The sequence below is a fragment of the Delphinapterus leucas genome, chromosome 13 (genome assembly GCF_059928025.1).
Source record: "Delphinapterus leucas isolate spDelLeu-1000000601 "Yukka" chromosome 13, BTC_Dleu_Yukka2, whole genome shotgun sequence".
In the NCBI taxonomy this organism is placed as follows: Eukaryota; Metazoa; Chordata; class Mammalia; order Artiodactyla; family Monodontidae; genus Delphinapterus; species Delphinapterus leucas.
This window is the reverse complement of record NC_143141.1, coordinates 32,256,030-32,275,306: the sequence shown is the minus strand read 5'-3', so window position 1 is coordinate 32,275,306 and position 19,277 is coordinate 32,256,030. Positions and strand designations below refer to the sequence as shown.

General features: G+C 50.2%; 1 protein-coding gene across 6 annotated transcripts in view; it reads right to left on the bottom strand.

Moving 5' to 3' along the window:
* SFXN5 (sideroflexin 5) overlaps positions 1-19,277 on the bottom strand; it is a 117,269-nt gene that overhangs the window by 27,829 nt on the left and 70,163 nt on the right. For all 6 annotated transcript variants that reach the window (XM_022561249.2, XM_022561251.2, XM_030763205.2 and 3 more), the window contains one exon: positions 15,119-15,209. In XM_022561249.2, coding sequence (XP_022416957.1) covers positions 15,119-15,209 — 91 coding nt within the window. The remainder of the gene's footprint in view (positions 1-15,118; positions 15,210-19,277) is intronic.

Sequence of the window (19,277 nt, the reverse complement as noted above, 5' to 3'; positions counted from 1 at the left end):
GCCATGCCTCCCCATGTCAGCTGAGATCACGGGGACCTGGGCTGAGGGGAGGGCTCCTGGCTCCTTAGTTCAGCACTGTGTGTCAGAGTTTGGGTGGCCACCCATCAGCTGGTGACTGGCACAGGGAGCCTCTTTCAGCTCCTCCCCCCCGGGATCCACGTGGCTGGCCCTGGGCTCAGGGCCGGGTGTGGGTGCTGACCTCGCCTGAAATCCTCCGGCCCTGTTCCAGGATGGAAGTGGGGGGACTTGGGGGTGGTGGGAGGGTGGGGAGTTCGGGGGGTGACAAATTTGGAGCCTGCCTGCTCCACTCCTCCCCCAAAAGCGCCTTGCTGTGTTTAAAGTTTTAATTTTTGCTAATTAATGTCAATTAATTTTGTATAATGAGTGTTTAATTTTGGGGAGTGTGTGAGCCTGGGAGCGACTGCAGTTCTGGGCTGTGAAGGCTGATTAGCATCAACACCTGCTGCTTCCCCACTCCCTCCAGTGGGGGGGGGGGACACCAGGGTTTGGGGAGCTGGAGGGCGGCAGGGCCTAGTGGGCAGGTGGAGGAGGACCACAGATGCTCCTGGTACCCAAGCCAACACTGGGGAGCAGAGCGGTCCAGGGCGCTTGCAGCTGGGGGACAGGATTCTGCAGGTGAGGGGTGGCTTGAGGCCCTGGGGGTCTCTGAGCCTCAATCTCCTGTTTCAGTCAAGTGGGGAGGTGGAATAAACAGAGAGGAAGACTGAGATACTCTGCAGTCTTTGGAGAAGAAAAGCAGGAGACCAAATACAGTTTCGAAATGTATTTACAGCACATATGCCATCTCTGAGTAGCTCGTGTTTCCACACGACACACAGGAGCAGTGGGAACCATGCGCAGACCTTTTCGGCATCAGTTCCTCCTGTCTCCACAGCAGGCGTGCTCTCCTGTCTTACACAGGGGCTCTCAACCGGGGCCATCTTTATGAGACATTTGGCAATATTTGGAGACGTTTTTGATGATCACAGCCTGAGGGACGGGGGGCTGCTACTGGCATCTAGTGTGATCTCTAGAGACCAAAGACGACTAAACATCCTACAATGCACAGGACAGCCCTCAGAACAAAGAATTTTCCAGCCCAATGTGTCAGTAGTGCTGACGTTGAAAAACCCTTGTCTTAACACACGTACAGACTGACAGTTAGGAAGGTGAATCTGAGGTAAAGGAAGAGAGAATGGGAGCCTGGGTTTCAGGCCAGCTGGGCTTAGGTTCCAGTCCTGACTCTGCACCTCCCCCTCCCCGCCCTCAGAGGTGAGCTCTTGACAGCCCCAGGGCCCCCAGAGTGGCCTTGGGAAGGGGCACCTGGCCTGGGTGTTAGTGACTCGCCCTCTAGTGGTGGCAGGAATGTACTACATCCATCGCACCCCTGGGACGGCCAGGCCCTCAGTACCCAGGAGACCCAATATTAGTCTCTCTTTGGAGAGAATATTGGGGTTTTCTGCCCTGAAAGGCATCAATCTCTGCCCTCTGAGAATCCTTTCCACCACCACCACCACCATTCCAGGAAAGGCAAGGCCACAGGAATGTCGTCCAGGGGAGGAGCAACTGCTTAAAGCCAGGAGCCAGTAGCTGACTCTGCAAACCCCACCCGCTGCCCAGCTTCCCAAGTGTAAAAGGAGGAGCTGCATTTGGTGTCTCCACGGGATCTCCGGGTGCTGTCTGAGCTTACAGGATCTCCAGGCAGAGGGAAGCCAGGGGCGGCTGAGGCATATCTAGCCTGACTGTGTGTGTGTGTGTGTGTGTGTGTATGTGATGGAGACAAAGACAGGAGAGAGCATGGTTTTCGAGGTGATGGAGCTGCCCCAGGCTCATGGTGGCATCTCGCCTGCTCTCTGAAATTTCCGAATGTGTGATGTGGCCTCAGAAGGACAGAGCAGGCCTTTGGTTCAAACACAAAACAGGGGGCTTCCCTGGTGGCGCAGTGGTCGGGAGTCCGCCTGCCGATGCAGGGGACACGGGTTCGTGCCCCGGTCTGGGAAGATCCCACATGCCGCGGAGCGGCTGGGCCTGTGAGCCATGGCCACTGAGCCTGCGCGTCCAGAGGCTGTGCTCCGCAATGGGAGAGGCCACAACAGTGAGAGGCCCGCGTACCGCAAAAACAAAACAAAACAAAACACAAAACCACTTGAGATGAAAGACAAAGCATGAAAGGAAGTGAAAACCCAGCCTCCCTCCCCTCCTGGATGCTTTTGGGGATGACAATGTCCCCTCTCATCTGAACTCCCTAGCTGGAAAGAAAGAGAAAACGCTGAAAGCCACCTCAGAAGATGACAACCCCAGGCTCCACCCTTGGAACACCCACAGTTCTAACTGCTTACACAGACAACACATGCCCTGCAATCTCTTCTGTTGACTGTGTACAGTGGTTATCCATTTATTAAGCACTTGCTGTATGCATCGGTTGCTAGCCATCCCTGCCATTGAGCAATGAGAGTGCCAGCCTGTTTTAGTGATTTCATTTCCATGATCTCTTCCAGAACTTTCAGTTCCGCCGTATTGCTTTCAAACCCTCCCAGGTCCTTCTCATCTCACTCCTGGACAGTCCAACTCCAGAGACATAGACACTGAGAGACTAAGTAAATGAAAAGAGAGAGAGAGACCAAACATGGGCTATGGGTCTCCTTTCTAGCACACCAGCAAGATCCATTACCGACAATAGCAGCAGGTTAACTAAGCAGTCTGTTAGTGATAATGCTAAGAAAGCGGGCACATTTTCAACTCAGATTGAGTTCAAGACTCAAGCATAACTGATGTTGGAGCAGTGATGCTAGGAGATGTCAGTGGATGAGAGAGAGAGAGAGAGAGAAGGAGAGAGGGAGAGAAAGAGAGAGAGACAGAGATTGCTTCATGCTGATGGCAAACTCAGTGTCAAGGCCTGAGGAAAATATGCTCTTGCCTGCTGCAGATGCTCTCATCAGACACATCACGATGCAAAATCATGCAGATTGTGAAGAGCTAATGAAGCACCTGTGTGAAAAGTACAGTGTGGGGGGGAAGAAAGAGCAGTAGATAGAAAGACAAGTGTGCAAGTAAGTTCTCAAAAATAGGACTACAGGGGAGCTTACCCCTTGAACTAGCACCGGAACAGAGGCATAGATCAATGGAGTTAATAGTCCAGAAACACCCCCAGCTGTAGGGGAAATGAATTTGTGTTAATGCAGTTGTATCGACTTGCAGGGTAAGGGCCATTTAAATACGGGGTGGAGCAATGGGCTATTCATCTGGGAAAACCAAACACCATAACTCATCTGCTCTAAGAGGCATTTACGCATATTTTAACATTATAAAAATCACCATGTGCCTTACAATGCATGTTGCAGGGGGACCTTACCTGCTCTTCATCACAACTGTCTGTGCATGGGTGAACTTAGCCACGTGTAGAGGTATCTGTTCATGCAACTGTCACCTCAGCTGCCCACAGCAATCCACACAGAATTTGAACTTAAACTTAGATTCCTAATTGTTGCCTAAAACATCTTTTTAAAACTTACACTATAATGGAGCATGGACACGAAAAGTTATTGTACATGCAGAAGATCGTCTGCCAGATACCAGGCAATGCAATTAAAGGCAGCAGAAATTGCCAAACCATAGATAGCTACCCTAAAGAAATGCTTGCCCATATGCACAAAGAGACATTTACAAGGATGTTAATTATAGTACTGTTTGTAACAGCAAATAATTAGAAACAACCTAAATGTCCACCATTAGGGAACTCACGTGGGAAGATCGCCAAAACAAACTTATGTGAACAAAGTTATTGAGTATGTACAGGATCATTTACTGAACGTAAAACCCCACAACCGGTACACACACGTGTGTGCATAAATCCTTGGGTAATGTTCTAGAAGGGTCACACCTCACCGAGTAATCTTCTTGGGGAAGAGAACCAAATTTGGGAATTAGGGGTTATTGAAGAACTTCCACTTTTTTACCCTAAATTTTTCTATACTGTTTGCATTTTTACAATGAGAATGTAACCATGCTTTACTTGTCTAAAAGTTGAAAAGAAAATGCCAATCTTCTTGAGGTAGATCATAAAAATTTTAAAGCCAGGAGGGGTTGGTGTGACCTATTCATGGGTCCTACACTTAGGCATCTGTTTCAGAAACTTCCTGAAGAAGCTGATTAACTTCAAGAATATTTTTTTCCTTCAAGTAAAGAATAAAATGAAACCACAAGTATAACGAAGTAGGAAATGAAAATAATACCAATAATCTTTCATATGTTTTGAAATTATACTGTCAATTTAAAAGGGGCTAAAACAGTCAAGATTATAGGCAGAGATTACGAAAAGCAGTGATGGCCATGATGCTATGTTTAACAATCAATGTCCAAAAGAGAATTGTAAAATGTGAAAAAGGCTGAGATTCAGAATCTGTGGTATTGAAAAAAGTGACTTGGAGTGAATGTGTAGTGAACATTTGTTTATTCCTTCAAATGAATGTGAAATATAGTCCTCTCCTCTTCTGAAAGGTTATTACATTAATGCCTCATAACTGAGGTATCTTAGAATTGAGAAACATGGCATTTGATACCTATTTATGAACAATATTATAAGAAATGGGAAGCTTTAAAAATATATTTATTATATATGACAAAGGGCTACAAATATTAATCTATGGAGGGTCATGGTGACTGACTCCCAATAGCTATTCTACCCCCAAAAGATTAGTCTAAACTAACTATAATAACCCCTCCCTTGCCAGTGATTGATTTAGGAAGGGACATGTAACTGATCCTAGCCAGTGAGGGATGTCTGCAGGACTTCTGGGAAAAGTCTCCTCCCACTTAAGCAGAGGTGGCAGGCAGAGCCTCCTCTCCTCTGGGCAGTGGTGGGTTTTGATCTGATGTTTGGAATTGAGGCTGCCATCTTACAACCATGAAGGGAGCAAGCCTGAAGATGAAGCCCCTGGCAGAGCATAGAGATGGAAGGAATGGCCCTGGATGCCTCACTGGAGACTTGACCTCTGTAAAGTAATAAGAGAGGCTTTATTATTTAAGCCAGTTTGAGTTGAGGGTTTCTGTTACTTTCAGCCAAAAACAATCATAAAATGCATAAAGAGTTTTAACAATTATTAAGAAAAAGATATAGTGATCAACAGACTTCGAGAACAAACTTATGGTTACTGGGGGGAAGGATGGGGGAAGGGATAGATTGGGAGTTTGGAGTTGACATGTATACACTGCTATATTTAAAATAGATAACCAACACCATTGTAAAGCAATTATACTCCAATAAGGATGTTAAAAAATAAAATAAAATAAAAAACTAAAATAGATAACCAACAAGGATCTACTGTATAACACAGGGAACTCCGTTCAATATTCTGTAATAACCTAAATGGGAAAAGAACTTGAAATAGAATAGATACATGTATATGTATAACTGAATCACTATGCTGTACACCTGAAACTAACACAACATTGTCAATCAACTATACTCCAATATAGAACAAAAATTAAAGAAAAAGATACAGTGATCAAAATCACCAAAAAATATTCAAGTAAAAATTCATAAAAGAAATATTTTAAAATATTCTAAAAATCAATGAACATGAACTTATTAATAGTCAAAGACTGATATTTGAATCTAAGAAAAAAATCAATCTGCAGGAGTTCTTTATATGTTTTGGAGACTAACCCTTATTGGTTTAATGGTTTACAAATAGCGTGTGGCTTGTTTTCTCACTGTTGGTGATGTCTTCTGTCATACAGTTTAATATACATATATTATCAAGTAAGCAATCCTTTCCTCTCTGGTATATACTTTTTTTGTCATCTATCCCGGGACTTCCCTGGTGGTCCAGTGGGTAAGACTCTGTACTGCCAGTGCAGGAGGCCTGGATTCGATCCCTGGCTGGGGAACTAGATCCCGAATGCATGCCACAAGTAAGAGTCCACATGCCGCACTAAGAAGTCCACATGCTGCAACTAAAGATCCTGCCTGCCGCAATGAAGATTCCACATGCCACAGTTAAGACCCGGCGCAGCCAAAATAAATAAATAAATAATTAAAAAAAAAGAAACTCTATGTTTCTACTCCAGTGTTCATCTATATTTCCTTCTAGAAGCTTTGACATTTTACTTTACACATTTAGGTCTTCAATCTATCTGGAATTTGTTTTTGTGGATGGTATGAAAAGGAATCTATTCTCTCTCTCTCTCTTCTATCTGGAAACCCAAATGCCCAACAAAGTTAAGAAAAGATTCTCAACCATACTGGGAATTGGAAAATGCCAATTAAAAGGAGAAAAGAACCATTTCAGATAGACAAAAATTTTTTAAAGATTGATAATACCAAATGTTGAAGAGGATGTAGGGAAACAAAAATCCAAACCTTGCAGGCAGAGTAAAAGCCAGTATCCTCATTTGGTAAAGGTAGAGATGGGCATTCCAATTGACATGGTCATTCCACTTCTAGGTACAGACCCTAGACTGTTGATTCTCAACACTGGCTGCACAACTGGAACCAAATCTGAGGTAGGACCCAGATGTCTGCATTTCTTTTTAAAGCTCCCCAGGTGGTTGTTTGAAAACCTCTGGCCTGGAGAAGCTCCTACTCATGTGCACATGGACATGTGTATAAGGCTGTCTGGTGCAGTACTACGTATAATAGTGAGAAACTGGAAACAACCTAGATGTCCCCGGTTAGTCTGTGGAAGACTCACGCAGCCTACAGCAGCTGAGATGAATGCATATGTATTAACACACATAAATCTCAAAACTACAATGACGAACAAGTTTTAAAAGGATATGTACAACGCAACACAGTTAATGTAAACTTAACACACAAACAGTACGATTTCTGGTTTGTGGTATATACACATAGTATACGATATAAAAACACAAATGGGGAAGATGCAAGTCAACAGCCTTCCTCAAGAGAGAAGGAGGAAACCAGAATCAAAAAGGCAGAGGGCAAAGAAGGCTTTGGGTACATCTAATAATTTATTCTCTATTTTCTCTAATATTCCATGTGTTTGAAATAATATTTCATAATCTTTAGAAAACAGCCACAGAATGAGTTACTGTGGCTGTTAAAAGGGTAAGTTGGGATTTTATGACTGTCATGGAAAGACATCCAAAATTTACTGTGAGTTTAAAAAGTGATTTACAAACAGTATACACAGTATGATCTCATTTGTATTAGATATATATTTATATAGGCATATTTATATTATAGATAGATACAATAACTAGGCAGAGATTTCTACACTTTTAGATGTTTATTTGAATTTGGAGGGTTATATACCAAACTAATCTCTGGGGAGAGGAGGGCGATTGTTTAACTTATATCACAATCATGTATTATCAGAAAAAAAATAGAATGATTTTTATTAAAACAAAAACAAAAACACTCTAGTGGACCCCAGGAGACCTGAGCTCCCACCTTGCCTCCAGGTTGACTTTGAACAAAGTTCTCCAGACTCCACTTCCTCCCTCTCTTTTATTTTGTAGGTAACAAGTACATCGATAAACAATCCAAATCACATAAAAGGGTAAATAATAAAAAGTAAGGTTAGGATTGGGCTTCCCTGGTGGCGCAGGGGTTAAGAATCCGCCTGCCAATGCAGGGGAAACGGGTTCAAGCCCTGGTCCACAGGAAGATCCCACATGCCTCTGAGCAACTAAGCCCATGCACCACAACTACTGAGCCTGCGCTCTAGAGCCCGCGAGCCACAACTATTGAAGCCCGCGCGCCTGGAGCCCGTGCTTTGCAACAAAAGAAGCCACAGCAATGAGAAGTCCACGCACTGCAACAAAGAGTAGCCCCGCTCACTGCAACTAGAGAAAGCCCACGCGCAGCAACGAAGACCCAATGCAGCCAAAAATAAATAAATAAAATAAATAAATTTATTTTAAAAAAAAGTCTCCTTCCAATTTAGTTTCACTCCCCTTCCCTGAGGCAACCACTCTAGCCAGATTCTCATGTCCCTGCCAGACACAGTCTATGTATTTACAAGCTGACATGTATGTACATCATCACCTTACAGACACACACACACACACAAACACACACACACTCGAATCGCACCAGACTATATAGCCCCTCTGTCTTTAGGGACGTGACGGTTATCAGATGGGGATGTACACCTTAATATTTCCTTGATTTCATGATGTTCTCCACCATTCTGCCTGAGAGGCAGTGCTATATGGCACAGATTTTCTTTCAAATAGCTTGAGAATTTGGGGGGAGTTTCACAACCTATACTGAAGTGTCACAAACTCAGGACTGGGAATTTCTGGATTGAAAAATCAGCCTGTAGATTTAGGTATAGGCTGACTCTGAAGTTAGGGATCTCCGAATAAAAGATTCCTGCTAACACATTCATCTTCTGAAAAGCACCCTTCTATCACAGCTACTCCCTAGCTGGAGATTCTTCAATGGTCCCCCATTAATCGTAAGCTAAAGCTCCAACTCCCAGCTGGTATTCAAGGCCCCAACACGCCCTTTCCCACCCCCCTTCCCCAGCAGGCCTGGCCCACCCCAACCAGGCCTGCTCCTTCCACATTTATAACCCCTCCTCCCCTGCCTCGTGCTTCTCCACCTCCTCTGACTCTGGACTTCTCTGCCTTCTGTATTTCAGGAATTATAAGATATCTGAATTGGAAGGCCATTCATTCAGTAAGCATTCTCTGAGCACCTACCATGTATATGCCAGGTCCTGGGCAAGCTGCCCAGAACAGGTGAGTTGCTCACACATAAGTGCCCCTCTCAGATTTTTGGACCAGGCTACTACTCAGACACTTCCCTAACCCAGGGGTCAGGCAGCTCATTCCATTCACGGACGGTCAGTTTTTCAGAAGATCTTGCTACTCTTGTTTGGCTCCACTTATCAGTGCTAGTCTGGATGTGTGGGATCCAGAACTAAACAGACTCCTTTGTTCTGGCCACTCTATCTTTAATAATGCAGCTGAGGGTCAGAGGGAGCCTCAGAGCCACACACCACACGGCAGACCTATTCCGAGCATACAGCCCACACAATCTCTGGATCGTTATCCTAAGTACTCTGGTCAAATCAGGTCTCAGCACCTCTATACTTTTGCAGCCGCATTTTTTGAACAGCAAGCCTTACATCAAACCTTGTGAGATCTTTTCGGATCCTGGTACTCTTGCCTGTGAATTCATAATCACTACCGGGTTGCTACCCCTGTTCCTTGAGTCTGACCCGTAGGCCTCCTCTGACCAAGGCAGTTGTAAAATAACTGAAGGGGACGAGACTGAAGGCAGAGCCCTACGACACACCCCTGAAGACTTCCCTCTGGTTGACTTGGTCCCACTGGCCCTGTCCACCTGGAGCCTGACACACACCGGGGCCCCAGGCCAGTTCTCGGGCTGCCCCTGATTCTGGCACCCAGTCCAGCCTACCCTTCCAGATCCAACCCAGAAAGGCTGAAGAATGTGCCCAGGATGACCTGGTCATCCACCCTAGGCCTGCTGACTGAGTGAATGACAGTGATAGTGAAAACTTGTATAAGAAAACAGAACATTCAAAGAACAATTAAAAAAAATACCAGAATAAATGTCCAAGCAGCCACAGAATGTGGTCACCAGTGCCATCAGGGTAGGGTTTTACTACGGGACGCCCAATTTCAAACCATTTCTACTAAAGCATTCATTTGTTCACTGAACAAACCCACACTGAACATTGGGTGGCAAGCACAGAGGGGGGTTGGGGGTTGGTGATGAATGAGGTCTAGTCCCTGTCTTGAGGAGTTCAGAATCTGATGAGGGAGGGAGACTTGGAGACAAAATGGGTAGTTCCAGGATAGACATAGGCACACAGCGTGCTGTGGTCTAACCCTGATTGGGGCTACCAGGGAGGGCTTCCTGGAGGAGGTGATGTCTGAAGTGAGAAACGAAGGCCTGGCAGCCAAGAGGAGGCAGAGTGTGGAACTGAGGTAGTGGGGAAGAGCGGGCACTCCAATCAAGCAGGGCCTTGTGCAAAGGCCTGGGGCCCAGCGAGAGGGCAGGAGGGAGGTCACAACGTTGACCATACGACCATAGTGTGATGGGCTATGAGCAAGAGCCAGGCCAGGTCCAGGAAGCGGCTTGAGGGCCTCCAGGATGGCCTAAGCGCTGTGGACGCCACATTAAGTACCACTGACCTGGTCAGAAGGAGCATAAATCACGAGGCCCAGGACACAGCGGACACAGGTGCACTCTGCTCTCACAGGTGCACAGGGATGAAGGGTGGAGGAGGCGAGGCCCGGGGACTGACCCTTGAGGCTCAGGCACACTGCCGGGGCCACCTCCCGGGTGAAGAAAGCAGGGTGGATTGAGCACCAGGGGAAGAGTGGTAAAGTGAAGGGGGAATCAATGCCAGGAAGACCCATGGCCTGGGCGTGAAGGGAAGCGTGGAGATGGGGGCAGAGGTGGGGCACACTGGTGTGAACGAGCAGAAGACCTCTCCCAAAGACTGCCCAGACACCCCGAGGAGCAGACTCACTTCTGGACACAGAGACTCCTTCATGGCGATGAAGTGAGCTGTGACATTTAATGTAAGGGACTGCTGCCAACAGCGCAGGGTGAAGTCACTTCCCACAAAGGGATGATGAGGCTGCCATTTCCGGTCCATGAAGGAAGGTTATTCCCTGTGCAAGGAGTTGGCCAGCGGTGCTGAAGCTCAGGCCTCCCCTGCCGGGAGCTCAGGCCCAGATGGGGCTCTTTATTAGCACACACATGGCTTGCCCTCTGCTGCACGTGGATCCAGCCAGGCAGCCTGGGGGCAACCTTCAGAGCTTCCTGTCCGGCCCTCACCGCCACATGCACAGACAGGCCTGGGTACCCAGCGGTGCCCTCAGCTCCAGCTCATAGCCCCCGCCCTGCCCATGCCTCACAAGATAAGTCTGTGCCTCTCCCTGGTGCCCCATCATGGCACCTGGGACCTGCCACTCCATCCTGCCTGCCACTCCTCCAGCTCCCACCTCAAGGCCTCACGAGAAGGCTGTTTGTGGAGCTTGCCTCCCCTGGAATGGACTCCGCTCATGGAGACTGGTGGCTGGACCTGGGGGCAGGGGTATTTTTCCGATGCCTCCTCGATTGACCTTTAATTACACTGTTTGCCCAGCTCCCCAAACCATTAACTTCCACCTCACAGCAACCACACATCAATTAATGGAGGGCCTGCTCGGAGCTCGAACTCCTGAACACAATTAAGCGTGACAGTCCACAAATAAGAAAGAACTGAAGAATTAATTAAGGTCTAAACAGATTAATTACCAGTCCCCAATCAATTCCAATGCCAGCACACATGCTCCTGGGCTTACCGTCTTTCCTAACATCTCCATGTATAAATAGAAACTGAGATTTCCCACATGATTGCTGTTCTAGACCAGGGCACAGCAAGGCTCTGAAACCACCTTGAGGGAGAGAATTGGCTGCAGTGAGCATCCTCGGGGCTTCCCAGGTACTCAGCACACACGCATGCACACATATCAGTCGCACACACGTGCACACAACCCCAGCTGAAAAGCCAGGGGCCGACTGGTGGAGTGCTCCTGGTGGGTGCTGAGCCCCAGCTGCCCCTGGACCACATCCCTCAGCTAGTTTCTCGCTGCAGGGGTGAAGGAGGTATCCAGGTGAACTTGAAGCAGCCCTGGCCTGAGCCTGGGAGGCCTGGGCTTTGGCCAGCTAAGGATAACTTTCAGCAAGCCTGAATTTGTCTGTTCTTCTGTAAAACGGGGATGGCTCACTCTGCCAGAGGGTCCTCCCAGAGAGAGAATGAGGAGAACTGAGGGGGAAGAGAGGCCTGCCGGGGGAGACATGGAGAGCCGTGGGCCGCTGATGCACCGGGCTCTGCAAGCCCGCGGGAGGCCCGCAGCCACTCTCACAGAGGCCCCCGTTGGAAAGGGCTGAAACAGGGTCTGGTCTGAGGCCAGAGAGCGGTCGGACTGGCCGAATCAGGTGCAGGAATCAGGCATCCTGTGCCCGGAAGTCTCGAGCCTCTCTCTTGGGGCACCTCCCGGACTTCAAGCTAGAGCAGGACAGGACAGAGCAGCGGGAAGAAGTAGCTGACCCCAGGAGCCTCCTTGTTCCCCAGATCCTGAGCGCCAGCCCGCCAAGGGGAGAGGGCGGAGGGGTGTGGCCGCTGAGCACAGGGCACACGGGCCCTTCCAGGACCTGCTCTCCCCTGAACTGAAGACCCCCTTCTGCTCCACCCACCCCCGCCCCCACCCCCAACTACCAGGGCTTCGTCTGATCACTTCCACTTGCATCAACCTGCTCCCCGTGTGCACTCAGGGCTCCGTGAGTCCTGTCTCTCCATCAGGCCAGGGGGCCAGAGGGCCAAAGGACCCTCTACAAGGTAAGGCAAGTCCTAAGCAGGCTTCTCAGTGGCCTTAATGGTGGCCTGGTGCAGTCTGGTCTCGCCTGCCATGGGAAGCAGAGGTGGACACCTGGAGGGACCTAGGCCCTGCCAGTGTGCTGTTGGGCCAACAGATGCTCTGTCCGGCTGGAGGCCCTGGGGGATAAGGTGCAGAGAGGCCAAGTGCAGGGACTAGTCAGTGGCCTGAGAGGACCAGGGGGCTTTTAAGCCCCTGGGGGGTGAGATGCATACCTGTTTCCCCTGTACACCACTGTGTCAGTGTCCAGCCAGGGGGTTGGCAAGTACCCATTTGCAGGTGGGCCTGGGATGGACACTGGGGGCCAGAGAGATGGAAGCCCGCATGTGGAGGAGGAGAGACAGGGGCAGTGGGTGGAAGGCAGGCAGGCACACAGCCAGGACTTGGGCAGTGGGCCTGAGGAAGCAGCCAGAAAGGGCCTACTGCTCTCAGGATCCTGGCGAGCAAGGACTATCAGGGCTGCAAACCACACCATGTATACCCTGAGCAACTGGCTAGGGATATGCAGGATTGCAAGACCCTCCATAATGGCTGGACCAGCGTGAGGGGCTGCAGCTCCTCCCTGACAAGAAAACAGGAGAGGAATCGACTGGAGCCCAAAGAGGGACAGGTCAGAAAGTCTCAGGTGGCGGGGGGGGGGGGGGGGGCAGAATGGGTCAAACCTGAAAGCAGGGGCCCTCCTCCTGAGAGCCCCCAGAGAGGTTAAGACCACTTTCAAGGTCACACAGCAAGACGTCTGGCCAAGCAAGGCTGGAATGGTACCCTGGTGGAGTCCTTATCTGAATTTGGTTCAAGGACAGATTACATCTCAGCTGAGACCAAAATCCAGTCCAGTGCAGCTGAGAGCTGCCCCCTCCTCAGGCTGCATCTGACCCTCCAGCTCAGGATGGCTAGGAACGCAAGATCGGCAGCTGTGTTCACTCAATTAGGCCCCTTAACAAAGTCAGATCTAAAGAGTTATTCCATTAATGGCCCACACCAGAAATAGCTGAGAGTTCATTAGAAGTGTGGAGTTGCTATAGCAATTATCTGGGTCGGCTGAGGATCGGCCAGGTGGTTGGTCCTGGGAGTTCATTAGCCTCTGGGCCCACAAGGAGGTGGGGCTGCTCAATAATGATCTCCCACCTACTCACAGGGGCTTTTCAGGTGCTTCAAAGCACTTTCCTATGAATGGAACTGGTCTGTGGTCTCATTTGATCCTCAGCTCAAGGCTGTAGGAAGGCAGGTACTGGTGCCCCCATTTTACAGATGGGGAAGCTGAGCCCTGGAGATGAAGAACAGGGTTGGGACCATGAGCTTGGGTCTCATGCCTGGCTCTTCAGGCTGAGCCTGGGTACCAGGGAGGTAATGGGACCTCATGCCTCTCCTGGGCCTGCTCCAGCTTTGTCTTCTGGCATGAGATGGGGAACTCAGTGTCATGGTTCAAGCACTTGCTTCTCCTTCTCTTTTGATGACTAATGGTGCTCAGCCTTGTGTTTCTTTCAGTGTTAGTGTTGTGTATTTCTTTTTAGTTTTTAAAAAATTTTTCAGGGCTTCCCTGGTGGCGCAGTGGTCGAGAGTCCACCTGCCGATGCAGGGGACATGGGTTCATGCCCCGGTCTGGGAAGATCCCACATGCCGCAGAGCGGCTGGGCCCGTGAACCATGGCCACTGAGCCTGTGCGTCCGGAGCCTGTACTCCGCAACGGGAGAGGCCACAACAGTGAGAGGCCCGCGTACCACAAAAAAAAAAAAAATTTTTCACTGTTGTGCCCTTTCTCCAAATAAGGTGTAGGCTTCTTAAGAGCCAGGCTGGGCTTTGTGGGATCTCAGGGCCCAGGCCTGGGGCACCTGTTATAAGCTCAGGGCTCCAAGACCAGCAAAGACTCTGCTGAAAGCAGGCGAAAGCCCCTACAAACACACACACAAACACACATGCACACACACACACACACGTGCACGCCCAGTTACCTGAATATGATTGGAGGCCCCTGAAACGTAAAGGGCCCACCACACAAGGGCTTGGAGCACCAGACTAGCGGGAGGCTTAAACCTTCCTCTGTGTCAGGAACCCCTGTGACAGGCTGGTGAGGCCTTATGCACCCCTCCCCAAATAATGTCTCTAAGTGCATAAAACAAAATATGTAGGATTACAAAGGGATTATATTGAAATAAGTTATCAAAATATGTTTTCAATTGTGATACAGTAATAGATGTGATTTTAAACTAATTAAAAGCCAAGATCTACTGGTGGATCTATGAAATATAATTTTGAATTAGTGTTGCGCATAAATGATATTTTAAGATCTTCGTAACAACTGTAGTGTGGCATGAAGATACCTGTGATTCCTACTGGCGACAGACACAAGTCCTGCTCATTACTGTGATTTGCTGCCTACATTCATGATGGAAGGAAATGTTAAATTTCAGTTAGAGGTTAGTATAAATATTTTCCCCAACCAAGTCCACGAGATCTACTGCATTCTATCTACTGACCCCTTGGGGGTCTAGGGATCCCCGGTTAAGAATCTCTGTGCTAAAAACAGAATCTCAGGCACAGGGTTGGTCCGTGGTACCCCAGTCACCCTTTATTCTACCTACACACATTTTGTTCCAGTCGCCCCAGCCAGGAGACACCCCCCACCCAGCGTCAGGAGAGGTGTGGAGGGGCCGTCCAGCTCCTCCAGAGCCCGGCCGCCCCACACGCCCACAGGTGATACATGCATGCCTGTGCACACATGCACAGACACTCCTCACTGTGCAAGGCTTACCTACGGCGGGGAACGGCACAAATCTCTGGACGAGGAGGCGGGTGGCCGGGGTGAACTTGTTGGCTTTCTGAACCAGGACATTAAGGCCCACCTTAGAAAGAGAAAACAGAAAGAGTGTGTGGTGCTGCAGCGGCCCATGGGAGGAAGGGGCAGGCTGGGGGAAGAGCAGAGAGCGAGGGGCACCATCTTGCCTTGGAACTGCGCTCCAGACCCTACATCCTCAGCCTGACCATGCTGCCGAGCCCCAGTGTGGCTCCTTAAAGCATCACTGCCCAGTCATCCCAGTTAACCGGCCCATGAGAAAGAGGGAGAGGAAAAGCATCAGCTACACACACACACACACACACACACACACACACGCACACGCACACGCACACACGTGCACACCTATTGCCTCTCTGGGGAGAGGAAAAGGGATGGTGTGGAGGTTGCTGTTAGAAGAATCTATAATCTGCAAATAAGTGAAGTATAGAATGCCCCTCATTCCCACCCAGCTTCTTAAGTACCACATTCCTGGTGTCCCAGGCATGGGCCTGGCCAGACAGGGAGGACTCAGCACAGGGGGACTCACAGGTGACTGGAGAGGTAAGCAGAGCCGCCCAGAGCAGGACGGGAGTGCATCGGACATCCTGGGCTCTCTGTCCATCTCCACTCAGACTCCAGCTCCCCTCACCCAGCGCAGGACACCTGGGCCCCCTTGCCTTTGCCTTGGGCACTCCCACTCCAGTCCATCCCCCATGCCGACCCTCATCTTCCTAGAACACAGATCCAATCCTGTCCGCCATGACAGCTCCTCCCCATGGCCTGTGCAAGTAGGTGAGTCTCCTCCATGCAGCAGTTGTGGCCTCCATAACCTCCCTTCCCCACTCCCCCAACACCCACGTTCTCTCTCCGTGAGTTCAGTCAACTGAAACGTTATGTGCATTTCCCACCTCAGGGCCTTTGCCCTTGCCGGTCTCTATGCCCCAAACCCCTTCCTTCCCCTGCTCAGTCTACACCTTTTCTTTAAGGCCCAGCTCTGAGCGCCACCTCCCAGTGCCTTTAACACTGGGAGTCACTTAACCTTTCTCTGCCTCAGTTTCCTTATCTGTAAAAGGGACAGTAACGTCTACAGCACCCCAGGGCTGTTATAAGAATGTATGTACAGTGCTTAGCATGAGCCTGGCATGTAAGAGGCCTCAATTAATGAATCTATGTAAGAATGACGTCACCTCTCCCAGGCAGAAAGTCCCTCCCTTGCACATCACCAGCCCCTCCTTCCCAGCACTCAGTAGCCTGTTTGTGGGTCTAATGCCCCCGCTGGACTGAGAGGGAGGGATTGGGCCTTCTTCATCTTTGTATGCCTGGCCGTTAGGGCAGGGGATGGCACAGAGTACATGCTCAGTAAAGCAGTGGCTGAGGAATAAATGCAACAAACAACAAAGAAGTGAATGGATGGAGAGATCAGCAAAGTCTGGAAGAGGGGCTTCTTGGAGGAGAGGAAGGTGGAGTTCGGCTGGGGTGAAGGACGTTTCGGTGGGGAAACCGCATGCGCACAGGCACGGGGAGACAAAAGAGGATGTCTGTGGCCAGACCAGAAGATGGGTGTATAGAGGCCTTTGCTCCCCCAAACTGAGGCCAGGGCCAGCCCTCCCCTGTGGGACTGTGGACCTGATGGGGCTGGGGACAGCCTGCTCTCGGCCTGGCACACCTGGTGGTTCAGCAGGCCACCCTGGCTCTGGCCTCAACCTTCTGGGTTGTTGGGGAAGATGAAGAACCTTGGGAAAGCCTCCAGGGCTGCAGGGTGCCCGCAGCAGTCAAATCAGGGCAGGCATGGCACGAATGGCCCAGCCCAGGCCATAACTGTGAGGCCTGGGAAGATAAGAAGTGCCAGCCCGCCATTCCCTGGGCAGTCCAGGACCCCGCAGGGCCAGAGTGCTGCCAGGCAAAGCCGGCCTGGGCCCTCAGGTGCCTGGCCTCCATTTGAAGCCTCAAGCTGGTGGTCAGAGTCAAATTCTTATCCTCTCTGCCTGCTCAAGGGGAGGCAGGGAGGCACAGAGACGTGCGGCAGCTTGGACACACTTCAGTGGAGGGGGTGGGGGCAGGCTGGGGGGTGCTGCCCGCCTACCCTGGGCCCTGTGGCCCTGCTTCCAGGCTGCCCCTGCTGCTCAGATGGAACTCACCAAGGCCAGGTCTCCCCACTTTCAGCAGTAAGTGACTACCTCTGTGACTCAGAAATGGTTCCCCCAACCCCCCAAAATACCAGGGAATATGTTCCTACAAGGTGCCATTGTGGAGGGAGGCCAGAGGACACACAGGCGGGCGTTAGCCGTGAGGAAAAGGAAAGGGGCATGTGGAGATACCAGGCCAAGTGCTGGGCACACCGTGTGAAACATCTTAATTAAATCCCCACTAGCAGGCTTATAGATAGGGCGTGTTGCCCCTTTTAACAGATTCAGAGAAGTTCAGACAGGTTCAGATAGGTTAAGTAACTTTGCCCAAGGACAGACACTATTATGAGGCAGGTGAAACTAGGATTCAAACCCGGAGTCTGCTAATTCCAAAGCCTTGCTCTTAGCCACTGTGCTATTTACTTTCCAACTGTCTTCCATCTCAATGAGGAATGTCTGACAGGCCACTTTTTAAAATTACTACAAGCCATTTAAAACTGGCTGTTTGCAAAGCAAAAGCCTCCCTGAAAAGACCAGCCTGGGGCTGGGGCCCAGAGGCCTGGAAGGCAGCTCCAGGCAGAGAAGATAGGGGTCTTGAGCCACCTCTGCCCTCGGCAGCTAGAATATAGAAGGTCTGGGTTCAAAACCCTCCACATTTGTTTGGAAAGATGCAGGAAGTGCTGGAGGAATGGGAAGCAGGAGTCCTCTGAGAAGCCAGCAGGGAGCTGGAACCCTTCCCTGGCAGCCTCTCGAGGGCAGGCCAGGCTGGAGGGTGGTGGGAGGGCAGGAAGGAATAGTGATCATTGGTTGTAGCAAACACTCAGACATGCCCACTGCCCTCAAGCCTTCCCCTCCTTGGCTGGCTGTTCTTCCCACCAGCTAGGATTGGCACAGCCCAGAGTCATGACCCAGCCTGTCTCCCCCACCCCAGGTGGGAGCCCAGGCTAGGGAGGAGGAAAGAAGAGAAAAACAATTCTTGGGTCCCAGGTCTCTTCTGACCTCCCCTTCCCTGAAGCCACCAGGGTCTTCCCAACATGGACGGGTGAGATTTAGTGAGGCACACACACTTTTCTAAGTGCGCAGCCCACATGCCTGAGCATGTGGGAAGGGGCTGGGACCAGCAAAGTAGGGAGAAGGCCCAGGCACATGTGTGCCTGCAAGCTCGCTAGGAGCCATTGAGGTCACGCTGTCCACTCATCAAGGATGTGCCTGGTGGCAAGAAGGCATGAATACAGGGGAGGCCCCCAATCCAGACCTTAGTGTCCCAACAGCTAGGATGGCCACAGCCTGGGAAGGAACCAGGGTGGGCTGCTGACTGGGTTGGGAGCCTGTCTGTTCTGGTTCCTTGGGGACCCTTTGGCCTGGAACATTTGGTGGAGCCCATTAAAATTAAAAAGCCAAGTGGCTGGTGGCTCTGAATGCCAGCTCACTTTCCCTGGCATGGTGGGTCCTGTTTAAGGGAACCAGCTGGCATTAATGGCACACAACTCATCACGAACAGCAGCTAGCGATCAGAAAAATCTGAGCTAACAATCGGGTTCAGGAAAGATAATGAGATATGGAACAATCACTGCAGAGGGTCCCCCGGGGTCTGTTTTAACAGCTTCCAGATAAGCCACAAAATAGAAATTAACCAAACAGGGGCTGTATTTTGGTGGAGAGGAACACAAACGGGGTGCAGATTTTTCATAAGAATTCCCCATGTGGCCAGCAGACAGGGGTCCTGGGAGAAGCCAGAGCCCAGGACCCATGGGACATCAGATTTGGCCAGAGGAAGCAGTGGACTTTCTCTGGCTACCTCTCTCCAAGCTCTGGCTCCCAGGTGGGTAAATTTGCCATGGGCAGCTGAGAAGGTCAGAGGAAGAGGAGGGAGGACTGGCTCCCTGGCCATCCGCTTTGGTGGAGATAAGTGCTGACCAGTACCAAGAATTGGGGTGGGGTGGGAGCTCCATGTCACAAGACCTTCAGTGTCATGTGCTGCATGGCTGATAACTGTCTCCTTGAGTATG